Raw genomic sequence first — 12,039 nt, forward strand, 5'->3', positions numbered from 1 at the left:
CTAAACAATAACTATTTAGCACAAGTAGAGTCAGACCAGAACAACCTGCAGGGACATTCTGAGGTTCTACCAGAGCAAAGTGACACTTCCAAAGATTCAGGAGAGACTGGCACACGTCACTTAATATTTACCCACAGCCATAGCCCAAACTTCTGTACTTCCCCTGTTTCTGCTTATACCAGTCTCAGAAGCTGATGGCCAAAGAGGAGAGCATTACTGCAAACTGCCGCCAGCCTGCCGCTCAAAGAATATACTACATCCTGGAAGTCTTTAATAGTTTTGTCACACAACCCAGCAGGAGGCAAACATTTTCTGCCTTCCTAATCCGGGAGAGAAAGTTTATGATTCTCGGCTGACATGATTTGCGGCGTTATGTTTGGTTTTGCCCACATGGTAAACATGCATACTGGTCTTTAATTCTAAACGATGATCTGTGCTGTGATTGTTGCTTGAAAGAGCAACCTCTTTAACAGCTTAAAGTTTGACCAGTAATTGTTTAAGTTTTGTTGTCCCACAAGGCTTTGTTTCTGGGAGGTATTGAGTATTTAAACATAGGCTTTATAAAATGGATGTGTGGTTTAAAAATAATTCTTGAGAAGGAATTAAGCAGCGGGGGAGCTCTTCATGGTCCCAGCCATGCTCACTAGGTCTTTAACCAACTTAAAAGCCTCACTCTCCACTTCATTTGTTCCCAGCTCTATAATTTTTATGAGTACCATGACCATAAGCCAATCTTTGTGCACTAGTACATAATAGAGGCAGGTGGTGGGCTGCAAACCACAGTTTAAATGATGTGGCAATGACAGAGGGATAGGGCATTTTCTGAGGATTAATAGCTAGCTGGGGCATGTGGAGGGTTCAAGATATTGTCAAGGGATATTAACTCCAGCTGCTTTTTTAATCCTAAATTGCCTACAATATGGCAGTGATGGCTATTACAGCAGTCGATTGCCACACAGAAGAAGAGATGATTTTTTAACATAAGAATAATATCATAGTTACGTAAAGAGCACTGCTGAAAGCATTCAACTTTGAACATGGAATCAATAAAAGGACTGTGCTCATGATTGTTTTTCATGAATTAAACGCTTACCTGTACCAGGTTTTTGACTTACAGACACAGTACTCGTGTATCTTTGATGCTGACCTAGATCAGAGCCTAATAGCTCATATTTCCCATTCCGTGGAGCTTCAGAGCATCTTAGAAAAATGAAAAAAAAATGCATTTTTCTACTGAAAAGGGTAGAAGAAACATTGCTTTTGGAGAATAATTTAAAATAAAGAGCAGATCAATCTATGAGTTGTATTATTTACAGTCTATTTGCCTACCACCAGATTTGTTCAGGTCCCAGACTGTGTCCATTTGCATTGCTGAATTAGGTAACGGAGGTGAGAGTGTGTCCATAGCCCCTTATCATGATCGGCAGCCCTCATTTTATGTCACTACCTTCTCTTACAACTTCCTGAACTTCCTAATCTCATTGATGGGGTAGGAGGTCCAATTCAATAATTGACAGAATTAAACCTTTTATAGGGTGCTATCAAATGGGTGGATACGGGATAGGAGGTTTATCGGATAACCCAGCCATCTGGTGTGTTCATTCACCATCCATTCATGCTGTCAGTCAAGCAGGATTGATGAAGCCCTTCCAGGCATACTGTTCCAGGTGCTATGGAAGGTATAAGCCTTATTATATTCCATGCTCTAGCCTTCCAGTTTTGGGTAATCTTGTCGGGGAAGAAAGTAATCAAGAAAGATAAAAAGCTAAACAACAATGTGGAAATTCCAAACAATATAGGGCAACTATAGTTTCAGCCCAGACTTACTGCATCACGATCTGTGAACCTGATCCCAGGTGTTTCTGAGGTTCAGCAAAGCACAATGTTTTGTGAACCAAGGGAAATGACGGTAAAGATGGGTGATGAATGGAAAATGTGAGGAAGTGTCAAAATGGCCAAGAGTAGAGGGATTAAAGGAAGGTGAGAGAAAATCCCCTCAGAGAAACATGTTTCTCCACATTCTAGACTTCAAATCCCATCTCTCTCTCTTTTTTTAATTTTTATTGGAGTATAGCTGATTTACAATGTTGTGTTAGTTTTGGGTATACAGCAAAGTGAATCGGTTATACATATGCATATATTCACTCTTTAAGATTCTTTTCCCATATATGTCATTACAGAATATTGAGTAGAGTTCCCTGTGCTATACAGTAGGTCCTTATTAGTTATCTATTTTATATATAGTAGTGTGTATATGTCAATCCCAATCTCCCAATTTATCCTTCCCCCACTCCTTTACTCCCTGGTAACCATAGTTTGTTTTCTACATCTGTGACTCTATTTCTACTTTGTAATTAAGTTCATTTGTTATTCATTAAGAAATTTCCATGTTCATAAATGCAGAATATCGTGTAGGACAAAAACTTTACATCTAGAGTTGATTCGGAGATAGAGTTCACTCATGATTTGTTTCCCAAAGATATGACTTCAAGAGCAAGGGAATTATTTTCTATCAGTGTTTTTTTTTTTTAAAATATTTATTTATTTATTTATTTATGGCTGTGTTGGGTCTTCGTTTCTGTGCTAGGGCTTTCTCTAGTTGTGGCAAGCGGGGGCCACTCTTCATCGCGGTGCGCGGGCTTCTCACTATCACGGCCTCTCTTGTTGCGGAGCACAGGCTCCAGACGCGCAGGCTCAGTAGTTGTGGCTCACGGGCCTAGTTGCTCCGTGGCATGTGGGATCTTCCCAGACCAGGGCTCGAACCCGTATCCCCTGCATTGGCAGGCGGATTCTCAACCACTGCGCCATCAGGGAAGCTCTATCAGTGTTTTTTTATTGAACTTGGAGACTAAAGAAAACTTGTTCTTTGAAGGTTTGGGAGCCTGGACACACATTTGAATATGTTTTATAACCCTTATGCACAGAATCTCATTACCAGAATTTGTCATGTCTCCTCTGAGTCTATCAGCCATGGTATTAAGGAAAGTAGATTTAAATCACCAAGTACACACAAGATTTTATGAGCAAAGATTTCCACATTTTAAAAAACACTTCTCACACAAACAAAAATCCAGCTTTCAGTTAAAATGGAAATGCCAGGAGACAAGAGAACATAGGAAGAATAACGACCAAAAATGAATTTTTCCAAATGAACAAAGTTGCTTACCCTATAATGTCAGGACAGAAAAAACAAAAAAGCCAAAGAAATAGTGACTTTAAGTATATATAAAAGTTTTGCATACTCTAGCCTGTCCTCATCACGCAGAAGAAATGGGGTTTATTGAAAGGAGAAAAAATTGAACCACAGGAGAAAAAAAAATTTGTAAAAATATTTAAATTATTACAATGCAACCTGCTGGATTGGGCTCAAGAAACTCAACATTGGATTATAGATGGGGAAGTGCTAGTAAATGTTTAATAAACCACTTTCTGGAGGGAAAAAAACTCTGAAATATAACATTTGCTGATTCCCATGGTGTAACTGTTCCCGCCATGGTCAATTTCAAGCTGCCAACATGACATCACTGAATATGGAGTTGGGAAGAGATGCAGAGCAGCACACCATCATACAGTATTTCCCCTACAGATACAATAGACTTAAATAATATCAAGAGCATAGATAATAGTAAAATGCAATAAAATTATTACTAAGTACTGAGTTTAGAGTGTTTATTACCTTTTTAAAAATATAATTTACTAACGTTTATGTATATATAACTTGTTTTAATAATGGCTCTATTTAACAACAGGTACTCAAAATTCTTGAAATTTTAACGTTCTGCTCTCCAGCGCCATTATGAGCCAGCTACAGCCCACCCCTGGGTAGCTCTCATCACTGTCTCAGGCTAAATGGAGGAGAACCACGGGAGCTTAAGTTCTCAGAATGGTTTTCCTTGAGTTACTCTTAAATACTTTCCCTTGACCTTAATCAACAGTTAATATGAGAACCGATTAAACAAAAAGAACTTGCTGAAAAGTTCTGTCAAGAACACTGTATGCCTCTAGGTCGGTGGTTCTTAACCAGGGGGATTTTGCTCCCCAGGGCACACTGGCAGTAATTAGAGACATTTTCAATTGTTACAAATGGGTGAGGGGTGCTACTGGCATCTAGCGGGTAGATGCCATGGATGCTGTTAGACATCCTACAATGCCCAGGACAGTTCCTTAACCAACCCCAAATCCTAATAGTGCCATGACTGAGAGATCTGTTCTGGGTCTTCTGTATACGATGAAATGTGATTAATTTCTTTGTAACTTAGCAGCAGTCTCTCTCCTAAAATATTTCCTTCTCTCAGATAACAAGAATTTGTAACCCACGATGTCTCCCTGTTATGTTCTTCACTAATGGCACTTGTGCTTACTCCTTTTAGGAACTCTGCTTTTCTGTTTTTATTTTAATCTTATTATGCCAAGCCTTTTGTTCATAAGATGAATTATCTTTAGAAATAAGAAGAAGATGAATGGTTGGTTGGATGGATAGTGAATGGGTGATGGATGGGTGGATGATGGGTGGATGATGGGTGGATGATGGGTGGATGATGGATGGAAGATGGACGGGGAGATGATGAATGGATCATGAATGGATAGATGGATGGGGAAAAAGTAAAGAGAGAAAAGGAAGAGAGAAGGAAGCAGGAAATTTTGCTTTGGAAGCGGACAACATGAAAAACAACTGGTTGGCTGCCAATATAACGTTTAAAAGCTTTACATGGACTATACTTAACTAAATATTTTTAATTTCAGAGGAAAAATGATCCCTATTCTCTTGCATCCCTGGTGTCCTTTGAAGTTAAGAAGATGCCTTATAAAGATCAGCCAGCCAAACTCCCTGAAGGCAGCATAGCAGTGAGTATCTTAAAATATATAGGTACAAATAATTTTATTGAAATTATTTTTTAAATCACTGTTTTGCTTGTGGTAGGTTTACATGCTTATTACAGTGGCTTGAGAAAAGTTTCCCGCTTCAGATCACTACTTTCTTATTTCAGTCTGGAAATTCCTTAGTGTTATTTGATCAAATTTTTAAGCCTTCAGTGTGAATTTCTACCCCTCCCCCACAAAATTCAGGACTAACACCGTTTTTTTAATTAGGCTCTTTTGTCTGAAAGAGGTCCAGATAGTAATGATCATCAGAATGAAGTCATACCGACTGTAATTTTAAAGACAGCCTGGTGAGTGAGGTGGCGAGGGCAACTCTCTTCCTTAGGGACAGTTGCCACAGACCCGCTACAGGGCCAGTCATCTTTCCTTTCTAAACAAAGACCAGTAATACCTGGGGGAAGAGAGAAGTACACTCTGAGCTTCATTTGAATGAAATAGGTTTTAAATTTAGGCTATTAAACATGACTGACACCCACATATCTGTCATAGCACAACTGCTGGCCTCCTCAGCAACCTGGCAAGGCCGTGCAGAGCAGAGGGGAGAACAGATGACAGGGGATGAACAGGCACGGTCACCAAAACTCTGCCTTTAACAGTGACAGTGACCACAGTCAGGGCTCCGGGAAGCACTGGTAACATGTAAACGTCATCTCTTGGTCACGCCATAGAAACTTGCAACCTCGACTTGGATTCTGGTCCCCAGGTCCTTGTTACTCAAAATGTGTTTTGCAGACCAGCAGTATCAGCAGTACCTAAGAAACTGTTAGAAATTCAGAAACAGGTGTCACTCCAGACCTGCTGAGTCAGAATCTGCCTTTTATCAAAATCCTCAGGGCAGCAGGTACCCTGTCATGTTTGAGAAGCATTGCTTCGGACGGTGTAAAAGTCGATACTCTCGTAATTTCTCTTCAGCCTAGGTCTTAAAAAGGTAACTGATATTTACTCTTTCTAGCCGAATCTACTTTTCGTAATTTAAATTCATCCCTTGATTGGTGATTTTCAACCCTGAGTATGCAAAGAATCACCATCCATGTGACTTTTAGGGTTTATACACGCTCAGACCCCACCCAAAACATCAGCATTGAGTGAGTCGGGTGGAGCCCTGCCACCGTGCTTTGAAAGCTCTACAAGTGATGATTCTGCAGTGGAGCTAGGATTGGGAACATCTAACACAGGCAGGCAGCATCGAAGAAAATCCACAGATTTCAAAACAGCTTCTCCCGGCCTTCACCCTGGATCCACCCTGCTCTAAGTGGAAACCTTCTGGAAATCACTCTATGTACTTTGCTGAGGCTGTTAACCACATTGACCTGAAAGTATTGTTAAGAAGATTATTAAAATTATGTATAAAAAGCTCTAGCTTTGTACCTAAAACGAGTTAAGTCTCAGGTCTCAGTAATAGTAACCCTCCCAAAATGTCTTACCTTCCCCAGCAAAGTCCAGGAAGTCCAATTGGAAACATCCATGGATTCACACAGTCAAAATATTTCAGTAAACTTTGGTGGCATTTAAAGCAAATACTGCCACATCTTTCTTCACTTAGCTTGCCTCTGTTTCTCTTACGAGATGTCTGCTGGAGTTTGGATTTACGTTCAACCTAGAAAACAGAGGCTTTGGGTTTTTAATACAGAATGTTCATCCAAGGAGGTTCAAAGGCTTGTGACTCTAAGGGAGATAAATCTGGGTCCTTTGTTTTCTCTGAGCACACGCTCCATAACAGAAACATATGTGACAGTCAATTCCATCAGCAGGATTGCGTCTTTCTGTCCTGGCCACAGGTGCCAGCCTGCTGTTCTCAACTCATCTCAAAAGATCCACAAAATGATCAGATACATGCTTCCCCCGTCCCTACCACCCTTGTTCCTGCATCTTTTAAAAAGTCTTGTTATCTGATGTAGATGATTTACTGCACCATTTATGTAAAGGTTATGGGAAAACTTTTTAGGTCTCCCAATGCCTGACTGACTGAAGGAGATGTTGCCGGTAGGAAGTTAGCTGTGCCCTACAGGCTTGATTTGAGAGGACTGTGCTTGGAGCTGGCAGATGTTTCTTAGAGCGTGTTCTCAAAAATCCTGTCATCCTTATCTTGAAAAGGACCCAGCAGAAGGGAGTTGCTTTCTGGTGGTAGAATCAGTTGGACTCGGTGGTTGGAGGATTATCAGAGCTCCAATCCACACTCCGCCACTGGGGATAGCATCTCGGTTCCTTCTTTGGTAATAAGACAAAAATATGTGCTTGTTTTACTAGGCCCTTGTGTGCCGTGAGTACTCTATCTGTGCTTCCTTTTCAACATGGTCATAATGCAACCATTTCTTGAACCCTAGATAAACTTTCCATATTGAAGAAAATAGTAACCCCCACCTGCTACTGGCACAGTGTCTGTGTTTGTAACAAATGAACTCTCCGTGCCAGGTGACACTTGTGTTCAGAGGCAAGGGAAAGGTTGCATGATGTAAAGGGGATATGACTAAATGCTGAATCATTACAGCCCAGAAGAAAAAAAAAAATCATTCAGTTATTTGAACACTTTTTTTGCCTATTCATAAACTTTGGCATTTGTGTGTCATGTGACTAAAGCCGAATAATTTACATCTAGAAGAGGATATTATTGTCTGGTGTAACTCCAAAGACAGTTATTATAAAATATTTCAGTAAAATCCTTAATTAAGAACTCACACATAAACTATGAGTCCAATTGACTTTTTGAGTTGTTAGCAAAACTTCAGAATCTTAAAATGGATCTCTTACATGAAACAATTGTCTGGAGTTCAAACTTATCACAGGACTTCTTTTCTTATACGGGCTATTTGAATGTTGTTAAAAGATATGTTCAGCTGGTCCACTTCATGTTATTATTTTGTTCTAAATGGAACTCTAGGTAGGGTGTCTTGGTACATTTATATAAAACATTCTTGTGACCCCACTGAAGTATGTTTACACAAGATTTTGTGATACATAAATACAGACATCAACATTAATTACCATTGCAAATACGACAGAGCTTTTTCCTTCTACCTTGGTATTTTGTCAAAATATACAAAAACATATCATAAATGTCAACGATAAAATGTAGGCATATTAAAGACTTATTTATGGTCTTTCCACCATAATAAAGAACAACAAGATTTACAACATGATGAAGGTAAGATTAAATGTTCCCTACTTAGCATCGCTTTAAGAACATCTAAACCACTTACAATTCATGGACCCCCCCCTTCCTAAAATTGCAGATAGTTATATTAAGTGGATTGTTAAAATTTTATACTATTTCTTTAAATAGCCATAGGTTCTTGATACATTAAAAAAAACAACATTTTGTTAATTAGTTGGCATGTAATTGAATTTTTCTCCCTACGTTTTAAGTACTCAAGTTACTCAAGGTGACTCTTTCTTAAAGCAGTTGAAATATGTAGTCAAAAACCCATGTTCTTAAAGTAAAGCTTTAGTCCTAAATACACCCCATCATCCACCTTGGGACCACCTTCTTGATGAATGAATCTAATAAACAGGGGACTTGGGTAATTTGGCTCAACACACCATTGTATGAGATTATACAAAAGTTCTCGAGCTGTGCAGTTCAATATGGTAGCCACTCACCACATTACCATGGATGGTGAGGACCCCAGATGTGGGTGGAGTGACTGAAGAACTGAACTAGTAGTTTTACTTCATTTTAACTCATTTAAATGTAAACTTTAAAACTGTAGCAGTATAAGATATTTTTTCCATTAAATGCAGCTTTATTTTTTGGGTAAGACTACATTTTACTTTAACCAATAAAAATCCAGCAGTTGTCACTTGCTGCAAGTGTAAAATAAACACTGGATTTTGGAGACTTAGTAAAAAAAAAGAAAAAAAAAGGAAGAATATTTTTATATCAATTACATGTTGATATAATTTATATCAATTACATGATAATTTTGATATTTAGGGTCAAATAAAATATATTATTAAAATTAATGCCCCATGTTTCTTTTTACTCTTTTTAAATGTGATGACTATAAAATTTTAAATGACATACATGGCTTGCATTATATTTCCATTGGAGAGCACTGATCTACAGTGGAGTTATAGTGTTCCAGCTTGGAGCTGTTGATAATACCAACAGAGCTTCAGAGAACATAGGGTGTTTAATAAATCTTATTCAAAATGAATGAAAAATTCTTACTATAAATTGGTGTTAAGTCATTAGGAACTCTAGAAATTAAGACCTACTTTTCTCATTTATTATCCAATGGATAATCTAAGCTTCTTGTGAGCTTGTCAAAATGAGCTGCCAAATATAAATATTAGAAATAACAAAGTCTGGGTATTTTTCAACATTTTATTTCGTGGCCAAGCTTCTTCCAAACCATCCTAGGGTTTCCACAGGACTATGACAAATTTAAATAAATGCTGGTCCTATAAAAGTGATCAATTAATTCTTTTCTTTTAAGCTTCCCTGTAGAGTTCAAGTTTCTCGTCTATACAGAGTATTGAGTCTCAGGAAAGCTTGGCTTTACCTGTTTCCACTTGCAGATGAAATGCCCCGTTGCCATTTACAGACCTGAATATGTCACCCGACTCCCTAATCAATGTGTTCTCAGAAAGACCTCTTCTTCCAAGACCTGGGTGACTCTCCCAATGATGTGTTACCTTTGACTCATCCACCCTTTTCTGGCAGCAGCCATCTAAATCCTCAGCCCTGGAAATCCGAAGACATGCTCTGGGACACTACTGTTGTTCTGTATTTCTACTGTCGCTAGTGTAACAACTTCTCAACTAGGCAGTGAAAAACCTAGATAAGCTTAGGGAGCCACCAGAGGCGACGGAAGGTCTCTGCATCTGCACCCGGTTTAGATCGAGATCGGGCAGCCTCCGTGCCACATAGAAGTCCTAAAGGCAGCAGGCGAGGAGAGCAGAATGCAGGCTTGGGAGCAAAGTCACTAAGTTTGCCTTCCTTTAAATCTCTATGTCCTTTCCCCTGAGTTAATTACAGATGGTGAACGTATATGACATGCATAATCCTTCCACTGCAAGTGCTCAGAGAAAGGGTATGAAATGGTATTTTTCAAATGAACATAATGTTACCAGGAGCAGACTGCAAAAGTTTTGGTGATGAGAATTTCAGATTTTGCAACGGATAAGGATATCAGTGATCATCTTCTCTGAGACTGTTTTAAGACTGTTGTCAGACTCTTTGGAAGCGAATGCAAACAGAAAGCCAGTACATTTTGTAATTATACCTTATAAAGCTGTTTTCTGCTTCTACACACCCTAATAAGCATACCCCATTCAATTTAATGTTTTATTTGTACTTTTCCACCACTTCTGCAAAAAAACCTTCAAATATCATTATTAGGTCTTTGTGAGTGACCTCTCCTGCTTGTTTCTACAGGTAGACCATGGCGGGGGGTGGGGGGGGGGTTGGTTTTTTCTTTTAATTTTTATTGGAGTATAGGTGATTTACAACATTAGTTTCTGCTGTACAGCAAAGTGAATCAGTTATACGTACATATATCCACTCTTTTTTTAGATTCTTTTCCCATATAGGCCATTACAGAGTATTGAGTAGAGTTCCCTGTGCTACACAATAGGTCCTTATTAGTTATCTATTCTATATATAGTAGTATGTATATGTCAACCCCAGTCTCCCAATTTATCCCTCCCCCCTTTCCACCCTGGTAACCATAAGATTGTTTTTTTACATCTGTGACTCTATTTCTGTTTTGTAAATAAGTTCATTTGTACCATTTTTTAAGATTCCGCATATAAGCGATATCATATGATATTTGTCTTTCTGTGTCTGACTTATTTCACTGAGTATGACAATCTCCAGGTCCATCCATGTTGCTGCAAATGGCATTATTTCGTTCTTTTTTATGGGTGAGTAATATTTCATTGTATATTTGTACCATATCTTCTTTATCCATTCATCTCTCGATGGACATTTAGGTTGCTTCCATGTCCTGGCTATTGTAAATACGTAGTGCTTCAGTGAACATTGGGGTGCATGTATCTTTTTGAATTATGATTTTCTCCAAATATATGCCCAGGAGTGGGATTGCTGGATCATACAGTAGCTCTATTTTTAGTTTTTTAAGGAACCTCCATACTGTGATCCATAGTGGCTGTACCAATTTACATTCCCACTAACAGTGTAAAAGGGTTCTCTTTTCTCCACACCCTCTCCAGCATTTATTTTTTGTAGACTTTTTGATGATTGCCATTCTAACCAGTGTGAGGCGATACCTCATTCTAGTTTTGATTTGCATTTCTCTTATAATTAGTGATGTTGAGCATCATTTCATGTGCCTTTTGGCCATCTGTATGCCGACAGACTAGTTTTATAGATAAGACATTGAAGCCTGCAATAGCCAAGTGGCAAAGAAACTCAGCAGCTCTTCTCTCATTCCATTTCTTTTTATTAAACCAACAATTTGAACAGACCATCGGCCCTTATTTCAACTCCTTTAGCTTAGCTTTTTTTTTTTAACTTACAAAACGAGAACTGTTTCCTATGTTATAATGAAACATTGGGAGGTGACTTCAGATATTAATTAGGTAAATCAGAAGAGGGAACATGGAAAAGTATTGTTGCCTGTCTTCCTGTAAATTATCTATTAGTAAATTTTGGTGATCTCTAACACATGCACAAAATACAGACCAAAACTATGTTGTTTCCTTAGTGGACTTAGAGCTTAGGGGGAAGAGACATTTACAAGAAACCTCAGAATTGTCCATGGCACCAGATTTTCTCTCTCCTAGGTCACTGTAACTGGCTTATGAGTGCATGACCACTACTACCCTTTGTAGTTCCAAAATTCTGAAATTCTCATTCTTAAAGCTGTATCAGAAGGCGGAAGTGAGGCAGCAGCTCGCATACTGGGAAAGTTGGTGCAGGGCGCAGGAAAAAGGGGGCTCGTGCTGTTTTGACTTCAATGGAATAAAGCCTCAACTGGGACTGTGGCTCCTCTTGCTCCCACCAGCTTTCCTTCAGCTTCTCCCGGTTCAGGAGAAAGAGGGTGTATGTTATCGGGCTCAGTTGTTGAGAGAGAAAGAAAGCAACAATAATGGCAGATGGATGCTGCAGCCGTGTGGCTGACAGGGTTTTGGTGCTCCAGCCGGGTGTCAGGCCTGAGCTTCTGCGGTGGGAGAGCCGAGTTCAGGACACTGGCC

General features: G+C 39.1%; 1 protein-coding gene across 1 annotated transcript in view; it reads left to right on the plus strand.

The window, feature by feature from the left end:
• ITGA8 (integrin subunit alpha 8) overlaps nucleotides 1-12,039 on the plus strand; it is a 180,973-nt gene that overhangs the window by 156,621 nt on the left and 12,313 nt on the right. The window contains exon 28 of the mRNA XM_007196424.3: nucleotides 4,744-4,845. Within this exon, the coding sequence (XP_007196486.2) occupies nucleotides 4,744-4,845 (102 nt within the window). The remainder of the gene's footprint in view (nucleotides 1-4,743; nucleotides 4,846-12,039) is intronic.

The sequence above is a fragment of the Balaenoptera acutorostrata genome, chromosome 3 (genome assembly GCF_949987535.1).
Source record: "Balaenoptera acutorostrata chromosome 3, mBalAcu1.1, whole genome shotgun sequence".
Lineage (NCBI taxonomy): Eukaryota > Metazoa > Chordata > Mammalia > Artiodactyla > Balaenopteridae > Balaenoptera > Balaenoptera acutorostrata.